This window comes from Coregonus lavaretus (assembly GCF_964263955.1).
Source record: "Coregonus lavaretus genome assembly, chromosome: 15".
Taxonomy (NCBI): Eukaryota; Metazoa; Chordata; class Actinopteri; order Salmoniformes; family Salmonidae; genus Coregonus; species Coregonus lavaretus.
In genome coordinates, this window is record NC_140002.1 from 44842003 (window position 1) to 44869882 (window position 27880).

Genomic DNA, 27880 nt, shown 5'->3' on the forward strand with positions numbered 1-27880 from the left:
AACCTTATAACCTATAGGGTTCCGACTAGAATCCTTGTAACCCGTGGTGATATTAAATATTAGCGAGAGCGATATTACTTTGCAACGTAGACATTCTATTTTCACCCGAGATTTGTGTTATTGTACTGCCCATCTGTTATGAATGTTTCAACCTCTGTGTTAAGAAATCGTGCTTTTACCATCAGTTCCTGGTTTCAAAGAGCTCCAAAAACTACACTAACCTTAAGACTTAGCATTTCTGCCGCCACAGAAACAGACCCTGGGTCTGTTCTAACTACTGAGGTATAAAAGAACTGGAGACTGCCGTTCACATACGCCAATTCATGGACCGTCTATATCCAGGTTGCACCCGGTTTGCACGGCCCAACTTCACATGCGCACTAGCATGGATCATCACGTCATCCAAAAACATGGCAGACATTGGTTGAATATAAAATTTTTATATCTTCTGCTGTGAGTGGTTGAAAAACAATCAGCGACAATTTTTTGAATAATTCAATGGATCTTTTGTGCACAAGGGTGATGACTAAAGTCTTATTAGGAATTTTCAAATCTGACTTATTTACGTAAATTGTATTTCTGGCCAGACGTCAGTTAAACTGCAGTACCGAAGCAAGACTGTTGGAGAAGTCGGAACCCTGGCCCCTTGGTTCTAACCTGACTAACAAAGTCAGTTTGCAACTGTGACAGTGCTTTCGAGTACCATCATGTGTTCGCTAACATATCTCGTGGTTTACTTTAGTGCTGTGTATGGTAACTTTGCTAGCTAACATAAATTGGAAACGCAACACCTAGCCCAATCAACAACCGCCATGTTTTTCTGAATTTCTAAGGAAAGATTCCAGTGGTCACCGACTTCTATCTGCTCTTTGATTGGACGATATGCACTGCACTGCTGTATGGGATGAATAGTTTGTTTGCATATCTCTGGTATGTACTCAGTGTTGTACCTCTTGACTTTTCTGTCATATATGACAGATTTAGAATCTTTTGAAAGAATGGTTCACCATGGAGATTTTTGTACCTATTCAACGTTTTGGAACCAGACGACCAGCATGTTGTTGAAATTTGTATGCTAAACATTTGTGGGTTTGTCATTTCTGTAACCATAAACTCGGAGAGAGGGGCATGGCCCCATCAGAGCCCTATAGCAAAGCACTTTCGACACACCCACTACTTTACTTTCGACACACCCACTCGCCAATACTCCGGACGCCATATTGGGCTGCAGCTACCCTGTTCTCGCAAGGCCTTGCAGCAAACTTTTTTAAATTACTTTTTTTACAGTCGTGTTCGAGAGTATCAAATCTGTGATGCATTGTGGGTAAATTGTGACTGATAGACTTATCTACAAATATTAATGAGTAGTTATTTATGATCAAAGGTGATTTGTAGATCAGTCAGTCGGCAGTCGCTTGCAATGTCAGTAACCTGCAATGTCGGCTGCAATGTTGAAAAAGCCACCAGCCCAGACATCTGGGCATGGCTAAAAGGGATACAGCTTTTGTCAAATTAACGAGAAGGGGTTAACTCCAGCCCAAAATGGCGACCAGAGTATGGGCGAGTGGGTATATCAAAAGCAAAGTAGTGGTCGTGTGGAAAGGACAGTGCCGACTTTGGTGGGGGAAAAAAACAACTAAACAATACATTAATTGCACTATAACGTTGACAAATGGTGCCCACAAACTGTTAGGGCCTACATAAAGCTGTCCCAACAGCAGTCCCAACACCTTATCACTGCTACACCTGGCTATCAGCGGAGCCTTGTCTGGTAGCGAAACAGTTCATTCAGCCTCATTTACTGCCTTTTAAAAAACCATAGCTGATATGGCTGACTTGCTTAAACAAATGGGGTTTCTACTGACAATTGAGATGTACAAACTATGGCATAAGGGGACGACAAGCAGACGAGGCAATCCGTAATTTCGATTAAAACATGAATGAGCGAGCTAGGACGGACGTAGTCAATATAACTATTTGTTCAGCACTTTTGAAATGCACAGGGACAGAATTCAGAACATGGGCCGTTCTTACAGTGTTCTCCATGTACAGCAAGTCAGAACCATAGGATAAATAAAGGGGGCAGATAAGCAGACAATGAAAGCGCTTACAATATTCGATGATTACATTTCTCTAAAACAGGTTATAGGCTACATGTGCACCACCAAGTCAGAAGAGTAGGCTAAATTAAGAGGGGAAAATACACTAAATTATTAGGGTGAGGAACATGGTCTACTAACAGTTTACTACACAACATACACGTAGTATTACTTTCTTAGCTACAGTATACATATCTCCCAGGCATATTACATCAGTTACGCAGCAGCATACAATACATTTTTGGACTCACCTTGTTGTGCTGTGCTCACTTGAACAGGAACGTGGAGCAGCGGTCCTTCGTGGGCAAATTTTGTCGTCAAACTTTGTCATCAAAATCTGGCATTCTCTGGATTTATGGTGCTTTCAAGACAACTGGGAACTTTGATGGAATCATGATGATGTCATTGATCTTCAGGTTGTAGCTCTGGAAAGAGGACCGAGGTCCAGATTTACAATTCCAAGTTCCGTATTTTCCCAGTCGGAGCTCATTTTTTCCCAGAGTTTCAAGTTGTCTTGAACTCACTGAAGTCAGATTTCACAGTTCCGGGTTAAAAGTTATTTTGAGCGCGGCACAAATCATGCTTCATTGACAGCATGGCCAATGTTGAATGTTTATCAGTTTAAACTTGGAAAAGAGACCCTTAATCCCAGATTTGGGACCACAAAGCCACCCCACTGAATAGCAGGCTAGTGATTGCTTTGCAATGCTTGCAGTTAGCCGCGGATTCCTTCCAAACCACTCATTGTTGAATTAGCGATTTCAAACTTGTTGTGTAATGTCCACATACGTTATATCTCAAATTTTTCTTCATTATTTCTCTTCATATGACAAGGATTAAAAAGGACTTGCCAGTAGATTGTCAACTTGATTCATGATGATGACTGCTGGCTAAAATTCTGAAAGTATGTTGACATGATCCGTCTAATCAAAGCTACTGTAGATATAACGTGATTTGACGTCATTTTATCTGTGGCCAATGACCTTGAGCCTTCTTGGATGGGCACTTCTAATATAACTCGATGGCAGTACCCAAGGGGCATTAATTTTCAAGCTCTACCCTTAGACTTGGTGGTGACGTACTGTCCCCACGAGTGACAGAACACTGAGCTAATCACGGCGCAACTAGAGAACATTACCAACACCTAAGCTCCATATTTTCCGCTGGCTGCCCCAGCACCACAGAAACCACTGAGCTAAGCTGAAACACCTTACTCAAGAAACCAAAAAAGAGACCATGTTTGTATGTGGCTTTATTAACTCAATTAGTTTATTTTACATTGTTTGCAAACTGATAAGTGACATGTATTAATGCCAAAATAGCATGCAAAATAGGCAAACCCCCAAAATATATATGTATATTTTTTAGCTAAAAATGTGGGGCTCAACACAGGTGGGGCTCTGCCCAACCTGCCCTGAATGACGGGTCACCACTGGGAAAGAAATGGGTGTTTCGAAAGCAGTATGCAAAGCGTGTCGCAGGTAGCTTAGTGGTTAAGAGCGTTGTGCCAGTAACCGAAAGGTCGCTGGTTCTAATCCCCGAGCCGACTAGGTGAAAAATCTGTCGATGTGCCCTTGAGCAAGGCACTTAACCCTAATTGCTCCTGTAAGTCGCTCTGGATAAGAGCGTCTGCTAAATGACTAAAATGTAAAATGTAAATGTGTCAGTAGGCTACCTGCCCCTGTAGCCTACTGACGTTACAAGAGTAATTCAGAAATTAGGGAAAGAGATTTGCAATTAGAGAAGAATGGATTAAACTTTTCAATGCTATGTAAGGATACAATAGTTATCACGTTTCACATTGGATTTATTAACTACACTGAACAAAAATATAAATGCAAAATGCAACAGTTTCTACGATTTTACTGAATTACATTAGAAAATCAGTCAATTGAAATAAATAAATTAGGCCTTAATCTATGGATTTCACATGACTGGGAATACAGATATGCATCTGTTGGTCACAAATACCTTTAAAAAAAAGTTAGGGGCGTGGATCAGCGGCGGGCCCATAGCTCCGTTAATCTTTCCCTCAACCCTGACTAGTCTCCCAGTCCCTGCCACTGAAAAACATTCCCACAGCATGATGCTGCCACCACCCTGCTTCACCGTAGGGATGGTGCCAGGTTTCTTCCAGACATGACGCTTGGCATTCATGCCAAAGCGTTCAATCTTGGTTTCATCAGACCAGAGAATCTTGTTTCTCATGGTCTGAGAGTCCTTTAGGTGCCTTTTGGCATACTCCAAGCAGGCTGTCATGTGCCTTTTACTGAGGAGTGGCATCTGTCTGGCCACTCTACCATAAAGGCCTGATTGGTGGAGTGCTGCAGAGGTGGTTGTCCTTCTGGAAGGTTCTCCCATCTCCCCAGAGGAATTCTGAAGCTCTGTCAGAGTGACCATTGGATTCTTGGTCACCTCCCTGACCAAGGCCCTTTCCCCCGATTGCTCAGATTGGCCAGGTGACCAGCTCTAGAAAGAGTTTTAGTGGTTCCGAACTTCTTCCATTTAAGAATGATGGAGGCAACTGTGTTCTTGGGGACCTTCAATGCTGAAATGTTTTGGTACCCTTCCCCAGATCTGTGCCTCGACACAATCCTGTCTCGGAGCTCTATGGACAATTCATCCAACAACATGGCTTGGTTTTTGCTCTGACATGCATTGTCAACTGTGGGACCTTATATCGACAGGTGTGTGCCTTTCCAAATCATGTCCAATCAATTGAATTTACCACAGGTGTACTCCAATCAAGTTGTAGAAACATCTCAAGGATGATCAATGGAAACACTATGCACCTGAGCTCAATTTTGAGTCTCATAGCAAAGGGGCTGAATAGGTATTTCTGTTTTTTATTTTGTAATACATTTGCCAACATTTCTAAAAACCTGTTTTCGCTTTGTCATTATGGGGTATTGTGTGTAGATTGATGAGGATAAAAAAAAAAATCAATTTTAGAATAAGGCTGTAACGTAGCTAAATGTGGAAAAAGTCAAGGCGTCTGAATACTTTCCAAATGCACTGTATGTAAGAATGCTGTTCATTGAATATAGATCTGCCTTCAACGCCTTAGTGCCCTTCAAGCTCATCACTAAGCTCAGGGTCCTGTGCAACTGGATCCTAGACTGATGATGACAAGGATGATTCTGGCCCACTGGGAGTGAGATTTTTGGAGAGAATGGATCATTGCCTTCTGGCTGATCTATATGTGGTGTCAGGTTGGGTGGAGAGGAGGTTGGGGACTGTTGAGTTGGTGAAAGTAGCTCGAAGTGGAATCGTGATGATTTTTTGTGTTACTTCCGTTCAGAGGGAGTGGGCACTCCGCACCACTCGCCTAGGGACAAGAACTGTGACTTGGTTTAGTCTCCGGAGCAGGGCGCCTTTGAAAGGAGTGATAACTTGGGTGGCGTTAAGGGTTGAGGAGGATCAACTGAAATGGAAGATTCCTGGTGTCTGTGACGCCCACCGTTTGGTGTGACACAGACCCGGTTGAGAGTGTGGTGGAACAGAGAAGACACTGTCTGTCCGGCTGAGTTTTGATGCAGAGTCTTTACCCAACAAAGAGAAGTTAGGATGTGTCAGTTATCCCGTGAGAGCTTTTGTCCCGAACGCATTACAGTGTTTTAGGTGCCAAGCTTATGGTCATGTTGTAGCAGTGTGTAGGAGGGAGATTCCTAGTTGTGAAAAGTGTGCAGGAGGGTATGTGACAAAGGAATCTGTAGTATCGGTGGGAAAAGTTGTGTGTGGTAACTGTAGTGGTACCCATGGTGCTGGAGATCAGAAGTGTCTGGTGAGAGAAAGGCAGGTTGAGGTTGCCAGGATCAGAGTAGTACAGATGGTGTCGTATGCTGAGGCAGTGAAGAGAGTAGTAGGGGATGATGGTTTCAGGGCGAGGGATCCTAAGAAGCTCCCTGTGAGTAGACCGAGGCCAATAGAGAGTGATAGGAATAACATGTGCTTCTGTAAAGTTGGTTTCTTAGTGTTCATAGCCATGGTTTTCAACTGTACCGCAGAAATTGAATGTAAATTACAGTAAGTAGATGTTGTGGTGGCAGCTGCAGAGAAGTACTTGGGTGTACGAGATTTTACTGCAGAAGAGTTACAAGGTGTGTTGAACGATAGTGTCCCATCCTCCCAGGATGCCAGCCTGGTGTAGGATCAGATAGGGACAAGTAGTGGAATAGTGGTGAGGTTTTAATGGGTGTAGGGTCCGTTGGTATGGAGGTTTTTTTCCCTTTTCCCTGTCTTTTGTCCCTTCCCTTTTTGTGTCACAAAGTGTAATGAATTAAAACTCCAGAACAGTAGGCGGAAACACAGGGCTAGATAAGAGAAATAGATTAACACTCCAGTCCAGTAGCTTGCGGTGTATCCACCTTTCAGTTGGTTGCGGTCTGCCAAAACAAATTTAAAGAAGATCATGCACACAGATATAACAATGAGCCAGATATTTCACCGAATGTATAAATATGAAGCATCTGGTTGGCGCTTCCACTCACTACCAAATATGGTGATGAGAGGAAGCCCAATGGCTGGCAGTGGGAGAAGATGGAGCGAGATTAATTTTGGTCGACATTCTGCACATTTTCTCTTCGATTAAACATTTGATCTCAATACAGTTTTCTGTTTTCAAACCTAGAATGTGTAGAAAAGAGAGTGGACTACGTTTTGTAAACGTTACACTTGGCAAAAGTTTCAAAAAATGGCGTTGTTTAGGAGTGCATGGGCGAATTTAGTTAACGCACACGCGCACTTCACAGAGTAGGCGGAAATATGCAAATAATGCTAGAACGCGCCAATAGTATCTCGCTAGCTCGTGCTTGGCTCTGACCACCTTCTTCCCTGTTCTGAATAATTTGTTACCATTGGAAACGACAGGCTCTGGTCTATCTTGGGTTGGTTAAAACAATATTTGATATGCCTTCTTGCTCAGGCTGACGCTCGTAAATACGCACAACGTCCCCCAGCAGCGTCATTTCCGTTTTTAAGCCTTTTTGGGACTCCTTCTCGGATGGCCTGTAAAGTACTGGATTGAGCCTGTAAAATAGACGGACCTAAACAAGAACAACGTGGAGAGAAAACAGCGTATAAATATGCATGTATATGTTTTACAGGTTTGGTCATTTTAATTCAAAGAGCAAATAGCTAGCTACTGCTCTGCAGCGTATACATACTAGAAGACTAGTGCACCCTGACTCAAACACGCCACCGCAGCAAGCAGCCGAAACTCAGGTAACGTTACGTTAGCTAGCTAGCTAGCTAGCTACACTACTGAGATCGCCTTGTTGTAACGTTACAGGGAACCGTCTTGAGAGGGTTCATCGGTGTCTACTTTTTCTCCCCAAGACGAGGCCATGGTGGGGAGTATAAATGGAAGTTAGGTAGCTAGTTTAGCTAGCTAACGTCAAAGGTTATAGTAACAGTTAGACGTTTCTTCTGTTTGTTTACAATATTAGCTAAAGAGTAGCTAAATCGCCAAGTTGTTGTCAAGAAGGTCAATTTGTACGTTACGTTTTAGTTTCGGTTGCGGGTGGAAAAGTGACAGGTGTTGTCAGTCCTTGTGCAAACAGAGTTGAAGCTTTACTTGTCAGCTAACAGTGCTAGCCAGCTAACGATAGCTAGCTGCTATGATGAGATAGTTACTAGCTAGTGTCGTGTGAGCTGGTTACCAAAAACAGGAATAGCCGATCTAACGTTACAGATAGAAGTGGCGAGCCAACATTTAGACAGTTTATGCCATGCCCTTTCAATTTACTATTTTAATTTAGCTAGCAACAAATCAGCCATCCATTCATTGCACATTGATTGCCAACAAAATTGAGTAGTTATTGACTCGAGCCATTGCTCTCCAGTTAGCTAGCTATCTGTTTAGCTGTAGCACGTTAACGTTAGTTACATAAAGTTTCAGCCTGACTTTTTCAGCTTGTCTTGACTCTCAGAGCTACTCAAGTCAGCCTGAAACTTGATGTAGCCTCGCTAACCAATTTGCCATCTTTACTCGTTTCTGACAGGTTTTGCTTTAGCTATAGGTTAAACAGCTGATTTGACAGTGTCTGCTAGCCTAGCTAGCTGACCAATTCGACCTCGTATGCTCTCTGTACACGCATTGCAACACTTTAACCCAGCTGTGCTGGGGTGCTTACTGGTACCCTCTGGCACATTTCTCTGATCTATCCGTTCTTGCAGCACCATTCAAGTCTTGCCCCATCGTCAAATACAAGCTATGCTTCATAAAAGTTTGTTTTTTGTGATTCTGCCAGAAAGCTTAGATGGCAGTAATGTTTTTGTCTAGAAAATCATCTTGGATGCAAATCACTTAATCTATGCTCATCTCTTCATAGTCTGTGTAGGCTAGCCTATGTCTTGCAAACACATTAATATTCCTCTCATGTTGTGCTTTGTTTGTTTAGGTGCTGGGTTATTGTAAACACTGACACCCTCCTGACCAGTCCAAGTCACCCAGGCCCCCCTCCCTTAACCCCACCCGTTCCCCTCCCCTACCCCCTTCCACGACTATCCCACCCTTGACTATGAATGAGGTCAGCGTAGTACGAGAAGGATGGCTCCACAAGAGAGGTGAGGACTCGCAATTTCTTATTATACACAGCAAATAGAATAACATTCTAAACACAATTTCAAAAACATTGTCTGACAAAGCCAGGCAGAGAGACATTCTAATCCACGCTGTATGTAGTTGCCACTGAATGTACATTGTGGCTGACCTCAGACTAGGCTATATGAGAGTATTCAGGTGGTGTGTACTCAAGCCCACGTGTGTCTCTATGCAGGTGAGTACATTAAGACTTGGAGGCCGCGCTACTTCATCCTGAAGAGTGACGGCTCCTTCATCGGCTACAAAGAGAAGCCTGAGCTCTCCGACCAGAGCTTGCCCCCACTCAACAACTTCTCAGTGGGAGGTGAGTGTCCTTCAAAGGGAAAACTTGATGTTGATGTCCCGTGCTCTTGCCTCTGTGGCAGTGTTTGTTATTTTTGCAGGGTTTGCAGCGCCACCTCTGTACATGACTAGATGTTGCTTTGGGGGTCTTCACACTATAAATGAAACAACGAGGTAAAAACACTGGATTGCGACATTAAAACATTTGTAATGCCGTAATCCTCCCCCGTTTGTCCCAGAATGCCAACTGATGAAGACAGAGCGTCCTAAGCCTAACACGTTCGTTATCCGCTGCCTACAGTGGACAACGGTCATCGAGAGGACCTTCCATGTAGAAAGCAATGCAGAGAGGTAAGGAGGGGATAGGGGCAACTACGGGGTGTAATAATGGGCCAATGGAAAAGGTAGATAAGAGAGTGGGGAGGAGGGATAACAGTAGTCAACATGGAGGTGGAGGGAGTGGTTCAATGGAATTCTACAAGCTCACGATGGTGTAGTAATTGCACATTCTTTGGCTGTGTGTGTGTGTCAGAGAGGAGTGGATGCGTGCCATCCAGGCAGTGGCCAATGGGTTGAAGGTGCGAGAGGAGGAGGAGCCCATGGACCTGTTTGGCTCTCCCAGCGATAACAGCAGCATGGATGTGGCCATGTCCAAGACCCGCTCCAAAGTGGTGAGTGTGTGTACGTACATGCATGTCCTCATGTTTCTATGACATGATAGACAACATGCTCACTCACAGATTATTCTTCCAATATGGTTGGGTGCTGAATCCTGGTTTGGTCCTACCAGTGGCGGTCGGTGACGTTTAAGATGAGGGAGGACGATTATTTTTTTAATGAGTGTGGCCTTATTTCTATTACAGCATATTGGATGACTGTCATTCATATTCCATTCACCCAGCTCAATGTAACATCAATAGGTTTAGGCTACCACATGATGCTAGAATTTTCCCTATACCTATCATGAGGTTGCTACAACCTAGCTTATGAATGAAAGTTTACAACATAGGTGCACAGGTCGAGAGAAAATTAGTCATCAAGGTGAGACAGTGACACATTCAATACCGCCTTGCACACTCTTGCCTGCATCTAGCTGATCTAGGGTGTAATCATTAGTCCAACAGTTGCAAACAAGAGTTTCTGTTGGACAAATCTAGGTACGTTTATCCCCCGTTTCGTTAAATTTGCTTCCAATTAAGAAACGTTTTTTAATAGAATCTGTGGAATGAATACACACCTGATCACACGCAAACTGTTTACTTTCATAGCAGCTACATACAAACCGCATGATCATTTTCTTTGTTGTATAATTCCTTCTTGCATCTACGCACCCTCCTCTCACCTTCTTCAAGCCATACCTTCATATCATAACTGCTACACACAGCCTACATCGTTGTCCCCATATTAGCTAACGTCATAGCTAGTCAATATAGCTACTAGAACTAACGCGTTAGTAAACCTGCTACAATCATGCAGTACAGTCATCAAGCAGTTTAGCAGTTACATTGGCATGCCCCGGTGGCAATCAATTAATAAAACCAAAAGCTTACCATGACTTGGAAGAGTTCCAATGTTGGATAGCCATAGCCAGCTAGCTAACATGGCTTGCCTCTCTGTTTGATCCTGGTGTTTGAGTAGGCTAAAATAGCTAGCTGCATTCGCTAGCTAAGTGAAAGTGAAAAAAAATCTCTCGCTTCTCAACTATTGTCTTTCTATCTCTTTGAGTCAACTACGCACCACATTTTATGAACTGCAGTGCTAGCTAGCTGTAGCTTCTGCTTTCAGTACTAGATTCATTCTTTGATCATTTGATTGGGTGGACAACATTTCAGTGCATGCTGCAAGAGCTCTTATAGGTTGAAGGACGTCCTCAGGAAATTGTCATAATTACTGTGTAAATCTATGGAAGGCGGTGAGAACCATGAGCCTCCTAGGTTTTAGTATTGACGAAAATTTACCCTGAGGAGGATGGAAACTAGCTATCCTCCGGCTACACCATGGTGCTACCCTACAGAGTGCTGTTGAGGCTACTGTAGACCTTCATTGCAAAGCAGTGTTTTAATTAATTATTTGGTGACGTGTGAATATATTTAGTATAGTTTTATCTAAAAAGGATAACTTTTTTAATGTTTCATTATTTATTTTTATGAAATTCACTAAGGAGGATGGTCCTCCCCTTCCTCCTCTGAGGAGCCTCCACTGGTTCCTACGCATGTATGTGGTGTATATATTTGGGGAGATGATCTGTAAAGGGTCCTCTTCCGGAATTAGTTTCCTTCAATTCTATATGGTTTGACATGACTTATTATGCCTGTCTTGAGGGGTTCCATGGAGGGGTATTTTGAAAACACAGTATAAGTGGAAGGATAGGGAAAACATTATTTGGGGAGGAGTAAACATTTTAATTTCCTGCAATTCTCTACACATTTTGCCATGGGGCAGAGAACATTTTGCAGTTTAAAAGTAACTGTCCAAATCTCACTTTTAAAAATTAGTATTCTGTTAACTCATACCCAAATAATGTTGTTGACTCATCCTATATTCGTATTTGTGGCCAAAGCATAAATTAGAGAAAGAAAATACTTCAAAAACCCTGTTTCAAACTTGTATCTCAAACAGACCATTTAAAAAATGCTTGCTATTACGTCATAGAGGAAGATGAGCTGGCCAATCAGCGGTCTACTCATGTGAATATTTTTATTGACCGGTATACGCCCACACCATTTTGTTGTTGGGGTACGCCCACACCATTCCAACACAGAAAAGCTGATTTTTAGCATTCTTAATTAAAAAATGTTGGAAGGAACTATTTCACTCATATTATAATTAATTATAGGTCATATTTCATAGAAATCTGGAAACACTGGACAGTTACTTTTAAAGGTCGGCTTTGGTCAAAAATAACTGCTTTAAACTGTATAACTGATCAATGCACCATCATACCAGGTCATTTAATTCGTTAAAAACAAAATTGAAAATGGATGAATAAGATATTTGGCTATACAGAAGTGCCATTTCTTACTGATCTCTACAGCTTCCGTCCAAAAACCAATCCTGTGAAATGACGTCAACACATACTTGATGAGTTACTGGCTGGCTAGCTAGCTACAAGTGTCTAGCTTAGCTAACAAACTAGCTATGTCAGTTGCGGCGCGCATGACCAGAATGATACATTGCTGAACTACCAAAGGCACACCCCATTTCTGTTAGAAAATTGAGAAAGAGGAGGAGTTGGACCGTTTTTCATACCCAAAGTCGACTGTTACAGTTACATTTTCTGCAATTCTACACGTTTTGCCTTTACTTAGGACTTGTTCATATGCTGTCAGGCCCCCAACCTATTATTATTATTATTATTATTATTATTTTTAAATAAATTATTGGGGGGGACGAATCGACCTGCTCTGAATATTGGGTAGGGACATGCCCCCTATCCCCCGTGGCAATTTAGCCTATGGTGTGAATGATCTGTTTCGTAAAGTATCATACATCAATGTGTTTGGCTGGGCTTGGTTACATAAGATAAGATGGTTGAATTTTCAACCCTGTATCTGTGTTGTCAGACGATGAGTGACTTTGACTACCTGAAGCTGCTGGGGAAGGGCACGTTTGGCAAGGTGATCCTGGTGAAGGAGAAAGCCACGGGGATGTACTACGCCATGAAGATCCTGCGCAAGGAGGTCATCATCGCTAAGGTAAAGAAATAGGCCGAACCTATACCACTTTACAGTGGTGAAGACTACTAGCCATCAATTTATTGGGAAATGAAGATCCTTTGTTATTAGGCCTAATCTATTTAGTCCTATTGTCCTGTATAAGGCATACTATGTGGGGAGTGGTGTATTTAAGCAATAAGGCCCGAGGGGGTGTGGTATATAGCCAATATACCACGGCTAAGGGCTGTTCTTATGCACGACGCAACGCGGAGTGCCTGGTGCCTGGATACAGCCCTTAGCCGTGGTATATTGGTCATATATCACAAACCCCATAGGTGCCTTATTGCTATTATAAACTGGTTACCAATGTAATTAGAGCAGTACAAATACATGTTTTGTCATACCCATGGTATACGGTCTGATATACCACGGCTTTCAGCCAATCAGCATTCAGGGCTCGAACCACCCAGTTTATAATTAGTTATAAGCTAAGGGTCTAAGTACTCTGTGTTTATTGTTGCTGTGAAAGGCTGACCCTCTGATCTAATTTGTGTAAATGTGTGTCCAGGATGAGGTTGCACACACGGTTACAGAGAGCAGAGTGTTACAGAACACCTGCCATCCCTTCCTCACGGTGAGTGGTCCGTGTTACTGTCACCTCATTACATGTGCTGGTCCAGAACAGAACACCCACACATGCCGTTTATTTATAGGAGGGCATGCGGGATGTGAAATTGATCAATTGTCTCATTCCACTCTTCCAGACACTGAAATACGCTTTCCAGACTCATGACCGATTATGTTTTGTGATGGAATACGCCAACGGAGGAGAGGTGGGTGTCCCAATGTCACACGCACACACACAAACATGAATGTGTCATTACAGTTTTCTCAATTGCTTGAACACTGTGATTTAAACTGGGATCCACATGGCCAAAATAATACGTTTCTCATTTCACATTGTTTTCATGCTAAATGCAAATGCTAAACACTTTTTTGCAAAACAGTTGACACAAATCTTTATTACAAGAGAGAAAAAACTAAATGTGTACCCCAGGACCAGGATTAAGAAACACTGATCTAGTGAATGGTGAAATGACCATTTGATAACAAATGATACCGTTCTGATGGATTCAGATAGTTTTGTGACATGTATTCTAAGGTCTAAGCTTGTTAGTTGTTTTTGCAAAATACATCTCATTAGATGACAAACCTCCTGGCATTGACAACTTAGATGGAAAGCTACTGAGGATGGTAGCTGACTCTATAGCCACTCCTATCTGTTATCTTTAATATGAGCCTAGAGGAAAGTGTTTGTCCTCAGGCCTGGAGGGAAGCAAAAGTCATTCCGCTACCCAAGAGTGGTAAACCATCCTTTACTAGTTCTAACAGCAGACCTAGAAAACTGTTAGCATTGTATTTGATCAAACAACATTTTCCTATTTCTCTGTAAACAAATTAACTTTCAGCATGTTTTATAGAGAAGGCACTCAACATGTACTGCACAGACACAAATGACTGATGATTGGTTGAAAGAAATTGATAAGAAGGTTGCGGGAGCTGTACTGTTACATTTCAGTGCAGCCTCTGATATTATTGACCATAAACCGGTTGTTGAGAACTTGTGTTATGGCTTTTCAACCTCTACCATATTGTGGATTCAGAGCTATCTATCTAATAGAACTCAGAGGGTTTTCTTTAATGGAATCTACTCTGTCAAACATGTAAAGTCTGGTGTATCGCAGGGAAGCTCTCTAGGCCCTCTACTCTTTTCTATTTTTACTAATGTCCTGCCACTGGCATTAAACAAAGAATATGTGTCCATGTATGCTGACGCGTATGTGATTCAACCACATACGCATCAGCAACCACACTTTTGCTGTCTTCTTCTCTCCAGCTCTTCTTCCACCTGTCTCGGGATCGCGTGTTCACGGAAGACCGGGCCCGTTTCTATGGCGCTGAGATTGTATCTGCGTTGGAGTACCTCCACTCTCGTAATGTGGTATACAGGGACCTGAAGGTAAGCACTAACTGTGTTGATTTTGTCCTACTCTTCTCTCCCTTGATACATCAAAGGATTTGGGTTGTTCCAAAGACATTCTGCTGTCGTGCTCCATGAATTAATTTTTTCCTCTCCGAATTGTAAAAATAATCATGCCTTATCATGTAAATTCTCAAGACGTTTACAGAAGTGCCATTCACCATTCTCAAAAAATTGTTGGTATGACAACTTTTTAAATCAATTGACACTCGTAAGTGGGATTCCGTTTGCTAGCTAGCCTTCAAGATAATCATATAAGTAGGTGTTCTGTCAGGATGCAGACTGATTAACTTACTCAACTGTAACCTTGATGATAGTGACATCACCAGGGACTCTGTTCTAATGTCTCATCCATCCCGGTGTCTTTTCTCAGCTGGAGAATCTAATGCTGGACAATGACGGACATATTAAAATCACCGACTTTGGGCTGTGTAAGGAAGGTATCACGGACGGCGCCACCATGAAGACCTTCTGCGGCACCCCGGAGTACCTGGCACCGGAGGTGAGGGCCCGGTGCTGGGCATGACTAGTGGCCAAGCAAGTGCTACACAGTTGGCATACATGAGACCGTAGTCGTGTTCATTAGATGGAATCTGCAGTAGGGGGAAAACGGCGCCACTGGCTACCCCGCCACAGTTATTGTTTTTGTTGTGGAGCTGAGGAGGGCCCCGCAGCATAAAAAAATAATCATCACGTGAGCAATGATATCAGAGGGGAAAAAAAGAGTGTGTTATTTGCAAAAATTTGATGTTGTAATATTGCAAATGGACGTGGCTGTTTCACTATTAAGGATTCCAGCTTTAAGCACCAAACAAGAAAACAAACTAAAACAGGAAGGGACTACCTGGAAACACTACTTTTTATTTTCCATAGAAAAATATGTCCCGTTCAGTGCCCTAATAAACACGTCCCTGATAGTCTTGATAGTCTTAAACTGCTTTCTCCCCTTGGTGTCCTCTTCCCTTTGTCAGTAAGAATCTGAAAAAACTGGACAGGAAACATTGGTATTACGCTTTCACCCGTTGCCTCTTTTTGTAACAGTACAAATGCAGGAAAAGAGACAAGGCGAGAGGCCATTCTAGACTCACTGTGGTGAAAACCTACAGGAGGGTAACTCCAGGAACAGGGTTGGAGAACCCTGGCCTAGGCCAATATGCATACATCTCTAAGGAGCCAATAAGATATCTGATTATTCTGGATCCTATTTTGACATCCAAATATCCAGCATATTTCAGGTGAAATAGCTAACTTCTTTAATGTCTTACTTGGCCCTGGAAAAAGTCAGTCTAGAGTACTTGCTTCGAAGTATAGCCATTTGATACCTGATTCACTGAATGAGGGAATTATTTTATTATACTTTTTGGTTGTAGGCTAAATGTATGTTATAATGTTATAGCATAATACCTCCAAAAGAGCTACTGGTTGTAAGGTTGGGCGGTATCCAGATTTTCATAACGTTTCTGTACCATAACGGAGCATACGGTATTACAGAATGTGCACACAAGGAGCGCTATTTCTAAAATTATTTTATTATTATTAAATGTGTGTGTGTATATATATATATATATATATATATATATATATATATATATATATATATATATATATATATATATATATATATATATATATATATATATATATATATATATATATATATATATATACACAGTGAGGGAAAAAGTATTTAGTCAGCCACCAATTGTGCAAGTTCTCCCACTTAAAAAGATGAGAGAGGCTTGTAATTTTCATCATAGGTACACGTCAACTATGACAGACAAATTGAGGAAAAAAATCCAGAAAATAACATTGTAGGATTTTTAATGAATTTATTTGCAAATTATGGTGGAAAATAAGTATTTGGTCACCTACAAACAAGCAAGATTTCTGGCTCTCACAGACCTGTAACTTCTTCTTTAAGAGGCTCCTCTGTCCTCCACTCGTTACCTGTATTAATGGCACCTGTTTGAACTTGTTATCAGTATTAAAGACACCTGTCCACAACCTCAAACAGTCACACTCCAAACTCCACTATGGCCAAGACCAAAGAGCTGTCAAAGGACACCAGAAACAAAATTGTAGACCTGCACCAGGCTGGGAAGACTGAATCTGCAATAGGTAAGCAGCTTGGTTTGAAGAAATCAACTGTGGGAGCAATTATTAGGAAATGGAAGACATACAAGACCACTGATAATCTCCCTCGATCTGGGGCTCCACGCAAGATCTCACGCCGTGGGGTCAAAATGATCACAAGAACGGTGAGCAAAAATCCCAGAACCACACGGGGGGACCTAGTGAATGACCTGCAGAGAGCTGGGACCAAAGTAACAAAGCCTACCATCAGTAACACAATACGCCGCCAGGGACTCAAATCCTGCAGTGCGAGACGTGTCCCCCTGCTTAAGCCAGTACATGTCCAGGCCCGCCTGAAGTTTGCTAGAGTGCATTTGGATGATCCAGAAGAGGATTGGGAGAATGTCATATGGTAAGATGAAACCAAAATTGAACTTTTTGGTAAAAACTCAACTCGTCGTGTTTGGAGGACAAAGAATGCTGAGTTGCATCCAAAGAACACCATACCTACTGTGAAGCATGGTGGTGGAAACATCATGCTTTGGGGCTGTTTTTCTGCAAAGGGACCAGGACGACTGATCCGTGTAAAGGAAAGAATGAATGGGGCCATGTATCGTGAGATTTTGAGTGAAAACCTCCTTCCATCAGCAAGGGCATTGAAGATGAAACGTGGCTGGGTGTTTCAGCATGACAATGATCCCAAACACACCGCCCGGGCAACGAAGGAGTGGCTTCGTAAGAAGCATTTCAAGGTCCTGGAGTGGCCTAGCCAGTCTCCAGATCTCAACCCCATAGAAAATCTTTGGAGGGAGTTGAAAGTCTGTGTTGCCCAGCGACAGCCCCAAAACATCACTGCTCTAGAGGAGATCTGCATGGAGGAATGGGCCAAAATACCAGCAACAGTGTGTGAAAACCTTGTGAAGACTTACAGAAAACGTTTGACCTGTGTCATTGCCAACAAAGGGTATACAACAAAGTACTGAGAAACTTTTGTTATTGACCAAATACTTATTTTCCACCATAATTTGCAAATAAATTCATTAAAAATCCTACAATGTGATTTTCTGGATTTTTTTTTCTCAATTTGTCTGTCATAGTTGACGTGTACCTATGATGAAAATTACAGGCCTCTCATCTTTTTAAGTGGGAGAACTTGCACAATTGGTGGCTGACTAAATACTTTTTTCCCCCACTGTGTGTGTGTGTGTGTGTATATATATATATATATGTACATACACGTACATACAGTGCCTTCGGAAAGTATTGAGACCCCTTGACCTTTTCCACATTTTGTTGGGTTACAGCCTTATTCTAAAATGGATATATATTTAATTTTTTACTCAGCAATCTACACACAATACCCATAATGACAAAGGAAAAGCAGTTTTTTACAAATTACATAAATACCATTCAGACCCTTCGCTATGAGACTCAATTTAGCTCCGGTGCATCCTGTTTCCATTGATCATCTTTGAGATGTTTCTACAACTTGATTGGAGTCAACCTGTGGTAAATTCAATTGATTGGACATGATTTGGAAAGGCACACACCTGTCTATATAAGGTCCCACAGTTGACAGTGCATGTCAGAGCAAAAACCAAGCAATGAGGTCGAAGTAATTGTCCGTAGAGTTCCGAGACAGGATTGTGTCGAGGCACAGCTCTGGGGAAGGGTACCAAAAATTTTCTGCAGCATTCAAGGTCCTCTGTGGAGATGGGAGAACCTTCCAGAAGGACAACCATCGCTGCAGCACTCCACCAATCAGGTCTTTATGGTAGAGTGGCCAGATGGAAACCACTTCTCAGTAGAAGGCACATGACAGCCCGCTTGGAGTTTGGCACCTTAAGACTCTCAGACCATGAGAAACAAGATTCTCCTGTCTGATGAAACCAAGATTGAAATGGCCTGAATGCCAAGCGTCACGTCTGGAGGAAATCTGGCACCATCCCTATGGTGAAGCATGTTGGTGGCAGCATCATGCTGTGGGGAGGTTTTTCGGCGGTAGGGACTGGGAGACTAGTCAGGATTGTGGGAAAGATGAACGGAGCAAAGTACAGAGAGATCTTTGATGAAAACCTGCTCCAGAGCGCTCAGGACTTCAGACTGGGGTGAAGGTTCACCTTCCAACAGGACAACGACCCTAAGCACACAGCCAAGACAACACAGGAGTGGCTTTTGGACAAGTCTCTGAATGTCCTTGAGTGGCCCATCCAGAGCCTGTACTTGAACCCGATCGAACATCTCTGGAGAGACCTGAAAATAGCTGTGCAGCAACGATTCCCATCCAACCAGACAGACCTTGAGAGGCTCTGCAGAGAAGAATGGGAGAAACTCCCCAAATACAGGTCTACAATCTTGTAGCGTCATACCCAAGAAGACTTGATAATGTAATCGTTACCAAAGGTGCTTCAACAAGATTGATGAGGGGGGAAAAAACAATTTAATCTACACTGCTCAAAAAAATTATAGGGAACACTAAAATAACACATCCTAGATCTGAATGAATGAAATAATCTTATTAAATACTTTTTTCTTTACATAGTTGAATGTGCTGACAACAAAATCACACAAAAATTATCAATGGAAATCAAATGTATCAACCCATGGAGGTCTGGATTTGGAGTCACCCTCAAAATTTAAGTGGAAAACCACACTACAGGCTGATCCAACTTTGATGTAATGTCCTTAAAACAAGTCAAAATGAGGCTCAGTAGTGTGTGTGGCCTCCACGTGCCTGTATGACCTCCCTACAACGCCTGGGCATGCTCCTGATGAGGTGGCGGATGGTCTCCTGAGGGATCTCCTCCCAGACCTGGACTAAAGCATCCGCCAACTCCTGGACAGTCTGTGGTGCAACGTGGCGTTGGTGGATGGAGCGAGACATGATGTCCCAGATGTGCTCAATTGGATTCAGGTCTGGGGAACGGGCGGGCCAGTCCATAGCATCAATGCCTTCCTCTTGCACACTCCAGCCACATGAGGTCTAGCATTGTCTTGCATTAGGAGGAACCCAGGGCCAACCGCACCAGCATATGGTCTAACAAGGGGTCTGAGGATCTCATCTCGGTACCTAATGGCAGTCAGGCTACCTCTGGCGAGCACATGGAGGGCTGTGCGGCCCCCCAAAGAAATGCCACCCCACACCATGACTGACCCACCGCCAAACCGGTCATGCTGGAGGATGTTGCAAGCAGCAGAACGTTCTCCACGGCGTCTCCAGACTCTGTCACGTGCTCAGTGTGAACCTGCTTTCATCTGTGAAGAGCACAGGGCGCCAGTGGCGAATTTGCCTATCTTGGTGTTCTCTGGCAAATGCCAAATGTCCTGCACGGTGTTGGGCTGTAAGCACAACCCCCACCTATGGACGTCGGGCCCTCATACCACCCTCATGGAGTCGGTCAGAAACAGTTTGAGCAGACACATGCACATTTGTGGCCTGCTGGAGGTCATTTTGCAGGGCTCTGGCAGTGCTCCTCCTGCTCCTCCTTGCACAAAGACGGAGGTAGCAGTCCTGCTGCTGGGTTGTTGCCCTCCTACGGCCTCCTCCACGTCTCCTGATGTACTGGCCTGTCTCCTGGTAGCGCCTCCATGCTCTGGACACTAAGCTGACAGACACAGCAAACCTTCTTGCCACAGCTCGCATTGATGTGCCATCCTGGATGAGCTGCACTACCTGAGCCACTTGTATGGGTTGTAGACTCCATCTCATGCTACCACTAGAGTGAAAGCACCGCCAGCATTCAAAAGTGACCAAAACATCAGCCAGGAAGCATAGGAACTGAGAAGTGGTCTGTGGTCACCACCTGCAAAACCAGTCCTTTATTGGGGGTGTCAAGTTGGCAAACCAAATGCATAGCTGGAGCCCTGAGCTGCATATCATTTATTTGACACATCTTAGTTATGTGTGGAATGCACCCCCACAGTCCCCGCGAGTATCATACCGTCAGTATTTCGAAATACCCCGGTATACAGTATTAACGGTATATTGCCCAAGCCTAACTGGGTGTGTAGACTTTTGTTCCAGCCCTACTCTTAACACACCAGATTCTAAAAATCAACTGCTCAACAGGACCTTGTTAAGCTGACTCGGGTGTGTTTGAGCAGTGCTGGATCAAAAGCCTGCACACCCAGTGGCCTCGCTCTCCAGATGGAGAGTTGACCATGTGTTTTATACGTTAACAGTGGTGTATATTTGACATTTTTTCACAGTTATGGTATTGAGTATAATTATTCAAAGCTGGTATTGGTATCGAAGCCACAATTCTGAACACTTAGTTTGTCATCTAGCTAGTTTGTCATGATTAGCCCATAGGGCTTCCCTAAACAAATGCACATGGGCAAACCCATGCTTCAGCCGTCTATAGCCTAGGCACTATGCTACTACATCTGTTAGGCTACAGGAGAATGCTCATTGCTAATGCTCATTGCTAAAATAACACACCTGCCTGATAATATGAACCATGTAGGCTATGGCCTTTGGTGAAAGAGCCAGCCCTAAAAACACTTATTTTTGCCAACATGGGCTCATTTCTGGAATGGAATATTAGCAGGTGTGTGGTGCGCGCAGACCTCAAAACTGGTATTAAATTGCATTCCAAGTGGCATTAAAAAAAGGTCTTAACGTTTTTAATTCAACTTCATGGAACCTGCAGATACCCTGCTTAAGATTGGTTGGCTTATCTACTGATTCTCCATTGTATGGTTTTTTATGTTAATCTTAATGCAGTGAGTATTTAGATAGAAGGATACCTCCTACTGTATGCTAATGTCATCAATCAATTGCCTATGGAACATTTATTTTGAAGGCCCCCATAAAGTGACTAAGACATTTTTCCCTCCCTGCCCGTCCAGGTGCTGGAGGACAATGACTACGGTCGCGCTGTGGATTGGTGGGGCCTGGGCGTGGTCATGTACGAGATGATGTGCGGTCGGCTGCCCTTCTACAACCAGGACCATGAGCGGCTGTTTGAGCTCATCCTCATGGAGGAGATCCGCTTCCCCCGGAACCTGGCCCCCGAGGGAAAGGCACTGCTCGCAGGCCTGCTCAAAAAGGACCCCAAGCAGAGGTACGTCGGGGTGGGGTTGGGATGTAGGTCTGTGTGACTGTTTGACTGGCCTGCTCAGTAAGTACACCATTTGTTTTAGTGTGTGTTCGGCTGGGTGTCTGCTCAAGAAAGGTGTGTGCGCTCGCGCATGATTGCGGCCTGCCAACACAGTCCCTAATGCAGTAGAATATACTGTTGAGATGCAAGCTGGGGTCTCTGATATTCTGTTGTTTATTGACAGGTTAGGGGGAGGACCGGATGATGCCAAAGATGTGATGTCCCACAAGTTCTTCACCTCCATCAAGTGGAAGGATGTGGTAGATAGGAAGGTGAGTGAATGGAGGCTGATAGATTAGCGGTACTGATAGTGTCAGTCAAAAAATGGTGGCATTCCAGGTCATTTTTTTGGCAGTTGCAGTTTGACATCAACTGCTGAATGACTGATCACCAAATGACCTTGCATCATCAATAAGTCAATTGTCCGAGCTAGAACGCCCCATAGGGCAGGAGACTATCACCTGTTTCTGTAGCGTGAGGCAGCTTGATGTAGAAGTACACCTCGTGCACCCCCTGGACAGGGCGCTAGTATATCGCAGGGCCTAAAGCCGAATCCTTTTCCTTAATGCTGAGTGCCAAGCAGAGAGGATCCTGAATCCTTTTCCTTAATGCTGAGTGCCAAGCAGAGAGGATCCTGAATCCTTTTCCTTAATGCTGAGTGCCAAGCAGAGAGGATCCTGAATCCTTTTCCTTAATGCTGAGTGCCAAGCAGAGAGGATCCTGAATCCTTTTCCTTAATGCTGAGTGCCAAGCAGAGAGGATCCTGAATCCTTTTCCTTAATGCTGAGTGCCAAGCAGAGAGGATCCTGAATCATTTTCCTTAATGATTGCAATATGTTCAGAGACTCTGACGATAACATCAACAAGCTACAACAATCACCTCCGTCACCGGCTTCATAAGGAAATGCATCGGCGAAAGTTGTCCCCACAGTGAAGGTTCGCTGCTTCCCCAATCAAAATCCCTGGATTAACACAGAGGTTGGCGCTAAACTAAAGGACAGGGCTACCGCACACAGGGCTATCGCAGACAACCCTGAGGCTACTGCTGAGGACAGGAACAAGTACAAGAAGTCCCGCTACGACCTCCGCAGAGTCATCAAATGAGAAAAAGGACCATATAGGAATAAAGTGGAATCATAATACACAGGCTCCGACGCCCGTCGCATGTGGGAGGGAATACAGTCCATTACGGATTACAAAGGAAGACCCAGCCATGATCTGCCCCACGATGCCTCTCTACCAGACGAACTCGATGCATTTTATGCACACTTCAACAATAACAATAACACCATACTGTGCATGAGGGCCCCCACTGGGTAGACTGGGTGATCTCGCGCTCTGAGGCCGACGTGAGTAAGGTCTTTAATCAAGTCAACACTCGCAAGGCCACGGGGTTGGACGGTATTCCAGGGCACATTCTCAGAGCATGCGCAGATCAGATTGCAGGCGTATTTACAGTAATTTTCAACCTCTCCTTGTCCGAGTCTGTAATCCCCACGTTTTTAAATTGACTACCATCATTCCTGTTCCCAAGAACTCGAAGGCTTCATGCCACAATGACTACCACCCTGTACCACCCTGTAGCACTCACATCTGTAATCATGAAGTGCTTTGAAAGGCTGGTTATGGCACACATCAACTCCATCATCCCAGACACCCTAGAACAGGGCTGCCCAACCGTCTCCTGGAGATCTACCGTCCTGTGGGTTTTCAGTCCAACTGTAATTTAACAACCTGATTCTACTTATTAGCTGCTCAACAAGACCTTAACTAGCTGAATCAGATATGCTAAATTAGGGTTGGACTGAAAACCTACAGGAAAGTAGATCTCCAGGAAGAGGGCTGGGCAGCCCTGCCCTAGACCCACTCTAATTTGCATACCGCTCTAACAGATCCATAGACGACGCAATCTCAAATGCACGCCACACTGCCCTCACCCACCTATACTGAACAAAAATATAAACGCAACGTAAAGTGTTGGTCCCATGTTTCATGAGCTGAAATAAAATATCCCAGACATTTTCCATATGCACAAAAAACATATTTCTCTAAAAATGTTTGGCACTATTTTTTTTATATCCATGTTAGTGACATTTCTTCTTTGCCAAGATAATCCAGCCACCTGACAGGTGTGGCATATCAAGAAGCTGATTAAACCGCATGATCATTACACAGGTGCACCTTGTGCTGGGGACAATAAAAGGCCACTCTAAAATGTGCAGTGCCAAGCAAAGAGGCATCAGGTCCCATTTTCAGAGTCTTTGGTATGACTCAACCTATCAATCTCAGGGCGGACACTTTAACCACAAGGCCACAGAGCTGGTTGCATCATAGATCGGTATTATTTGTAGATGGCAGTCAATCAAAATTTACCCACATTGCATCACACATTTGATGCTCTCGAACTCGGCCAATATCAATATGATTTACAAATCTTCTGAGATGGTATAGGAAAGGTTAGTACTGGTACTGTGATGTCTACTTCTGGACCATTAGCCAATCACTGCTCTCTCCATCCTCAGCTGACTCCTCCCTTCAAGCCTCAGGTGACGTCGGAGACCGACACCCGCTACTTTGACGATGAGTTCACAGCACAGACCATCACAGTCACGCCTCCAGACAAGTGTGAGTTTGTGTGTGCGCGCGGTTGTATGTGCGTGTGCAAGCGTTTTTATTAGTGTGTAGCTAGGTTTTCATCCAATTGGCGACAGATGTTCACGCGAATATTCAAACATTTGCATGAAAAACAAAAGGAGCATCAAGCTCATCGTGCACTTTCACCACCCTGTGAAGTTCATCATAACCTATTTCATCTGTAGCCTAAAACTGCATGCTTTCCCGAGTCGTAGTGACATATCATTGTGACTCCAAGTTTATTTCGATATGGATATTTGAGCATAAAGGCGTTTCCACTGCAATTTCTAGCATAATTAATTTTACAGACACAAAAAAGATCCTGCAAAACGATATCACGATACTTGGGTGCCAATACGATATGTATTGTGATTCTCATGATTCTATACGTATTGCGATTCGATACTGTGATTTTATTGCAATTCAATGTTACAAACATATTGCTCACCATATGTCTGCTGAAGAGAGACGAGAACATGAGAAAAAAAGTTTTGTTCAGTCAGGTAAATAAGTGCTGAAAACAAATTGGCTCCCTATTTAAAAAGATGGAGAAAAAGCTATGAAGGAAAAATACTGGCGTTTTGGTGCAGGTACAGCAAACTAGCGCAAAAAGAATATTGCGACATTGTCAATACGATACGATATATCGTCAAAAATAGTATCCCGATATGTAACTGTGTAGATATATATTTTCCCCCCAGTACTATTGTCTAGCGTATTTAGTTTTGGCTACATTTGTAAAGTTTACTGACAAATTTGCTGTTTCGATCAGGTCTGTCGTGACATTTTTTAATCCAACATATACTTTACTTGCATAAAAAGGTTGGAGGGAAACTTGATTTATGACACAATATGCCACCAGCAGTGACGACGTTACTGCGCTGACACTGACTGTTTTCTCTGTTTTCCAGATGACAACCTGGACTGTGAGGACCCCAACCAGCCAGCGCACTTCCCCCAGTTCTCTTACTCCGCCAGCATACGAGAGTGACAGTCAACACCATACACACACGGGTGCACACACACTGGAGAGACACACCACATCAGCTCACTCACTCGCGTCCACACTTATAAAAAAGACTGCAGTCTTGAGACACCACATAGGCCGATGGATCTCTGGTTACAGCGGGGTTCTAAGTGCCGAGGCTTGCAGCCATCTTGTCTTCTCAAACCCCGCCTACACTATGGTCATGCACAAATGCAGCCTGTGAACTGCACAGGACCTCAGTACCTCACGTTGTCAGCAGCAGCAGTAGCACATCAGCCATGCACAGGGAGGACTAGAACCTATAGGTGGCGCTATAGGACACTACTGCTCCACAGATTTGGACACAGATTCGCTCTCATTTTTCTTGTTTTCTCTCGCTCTCATTCTTTCTCTGAAACTCCCTCTTTCTATCTCCCCTTGTCCCTCTCACACAAACCCAGTAACTCACACTGCTGGATATAAGAAAAAAACACTGAAGTGATTCTTGTTTGTTCTTGTTTACACAAATGAGAACAATACCCGCCCCCCCCCCCCCCCTTCTCTGATTGTTACAGTTTATAAGGAGTCATATTTCTGTGATTTTATCCAAGTGCTCTTTTCTGGAACTAGCTGTTACCAATAGTGTTGAAGTGGTCCTACTGGGCAAGGGGGGTGCGGGAGGTAGATTTGTGGTGGTGGTAACAATTAAGATGTTTCTCCCTCTGTGTTTATGACTGTGTGCTTGGAGAAATGGTGGGGAGATCCAAAACTGAATGTCTGCATTTTGTGTGCGTGTGTGTGTCAGAGTGCGGTCGTGTTGAGGTAGGGGTGTGTGTGTGTGAGCTAGCTGATTGATTGACGTAAACTTGCCTGACGTGCATCAGTATCAGTAGATTAATTTGCGACATCACACTACACGGATGTTTCCGACACAGAGCTCAAGAACCTACTCTGGAATATGAGAAAAGCTGCAGGACAGAGTACTATCATTTAACTGTAATCCAATGAAATTAACTAGTATTACACTCTTGTTTCTGACTGATGAATAGAACAATACGTGCTACAGAGAAAACGAATGGGATTTAGGGATTCACTGTACAAGGTGTATATGTACATTTTGTAAAACCCTGTTTTTAATTGAGGACTCGTCTCAACACCTCTGCTCTTTGATTGAGACACACCAGCCATGTGATTTACGAGGGTCGACTAGCACTTGGGCTGCGTTTACACAGGCAGCCCAATTTGACATTTTTTCTACTAATTGGTCTAATAACCAATCGCATCAGATATTCTCACATCAGATGTTTTTCAGAGCTGATCTGATTGGTCAAAAGACCAATTAGTGAAAAAAAAGATCAGAATTGGGCTGCCTGTGTAAACGCAGCCTGAGTTACTTAAGCAAACCTCCTTTTACTCAAATTATGAGATTTGTATGTTTTATTGTTGTTATTTTGTTGCTTTGCGCAAGTGTTTTTCTTTCAATTGTCATAAACATCTGCTGTACTATCAGAAATGGCCACACAGGTGGTGATGAGTGGATCAGTGATGGTGAGCCGTTCTGGTCACAACACCGGGTGTGTGTTGAATGTAATCACGCCTGCTCCTCTTCGCCTGGTGTCTCACTGCTGACGGTTGCTGGTCGTGACAAGGAGATCCAGGTTGTTCTCAAATATTCTGTTAGTCATGTGAGCCTTGTGTCCATTGTGTGCCATTTTGAAATCATTTCTGAGAGGAACTGTTAACTTTTTTGTCTGGTTCTCTGTATTCCACCTTGCTGTTTCCCTGACCCCTTTGAAGACATTTCTACTCTCATTTAAGAAAATTCATAAATGTCTAAATGAAAGTAAACGTCTGTTTCCTGTGACTTATTTCAATTAAAAGGAGCCCATTGTATGTATATAAGTTTTATACCGTGCGTGTGTGACGCTTGTATGCATATCACACCTGTCTGCGCAGGCTTGCATGTGTATTGTATAAGCCCTCCCCCCCCGGCACACACAGACAGGTGTGTAACATACTCACTTGGTGGGAACTGTAACAAAGTTCATGTAGTGAGGCTCGCTGCATGGTACAGACTGCTCAGCCCCCTCACACGTCCGGACCGTGCAATTATGAGTAAGCAATGTTCCCTCTAAACTGAGTGCGTGCTTGGCCGTGCAGTCTCCCAGGGCTGCCACGCAGAAGAAATGCCAGGCTGCACGGAGACGCAAGAGATTGAACTTCACTGAGTTGGCCCCATTAGTTTGCACTATATAGATCAATGTTTTTTCTGTGATCGAATCAACATATCAGCCCCTTTTCAATGCAACAAACCAAAACCAATCTAACTTTGCAAGATTGAGTCTATGATTTTTTTGTAGGCAGAGCCAGCACGCAATGGAGTTATAGATAAGTATAGGTCAGCAATGGGGAGTTACAGCTT

General features: G+C 43.5%; 1 protein-coding gene across 1 annotated transcript; it reads left to right on the forward strand.

Moving 5' to 3' along the window:
* Positions 1-8500: 8500 nt before the first annotated feature.
* Positions 8501-27303, forward strand: LOC311142965 (RAC-beta serine/threonine-protein kinase-like). Its single transcript, XM_084178739.1, has 13 exons — positions 8501-8666; positions 8879-9007; positions 9225-9336; positions 9518-9656; positions 12549-12680; positions 13210-13275; positions 13406-13474; positions 14539-14661; positions 15056-15184; positions 21607-21821; positions 22042-22129; positions 24380-24482; positions 25403-27303. Exons 1-13 carry the CDS (start codon positions 8621-8623, stop codon positions 25480-25482), a joined length of 1431 nt encoding a protein of 476 aa, XP_084034865.1. The 5' UTR covers positions 8501-8620; the 3' UTR covers positions 25483-27303.
* The last annotated feature ends 577 nt before the right edge of the window (positions 27304-27880 follow it).

Coding starts and splice junctions, on each gene's coding strand:
- LOC311142965 (XM_084178739.1), top strand. CDS start 8,621: ATGAATGAGGTCAGCGTAGTACGAGAAGGATGGCTCCACAAGAGAG. Junction 9,337..9,517: donor GTAGAAAGCAATGCAGAGAG/GTAAGGAGGGGA, acceptor TGTGTGTGTCAG/AGAGGAGTGGATGCGTGCCA. Junction 13,276..13,405: donor CCTGCCATCCCTTCCTCACG/GTGAGTGGTCCG, acceptor CCACTCTTCCAG/ACACTGAAATACGCTTTCCA.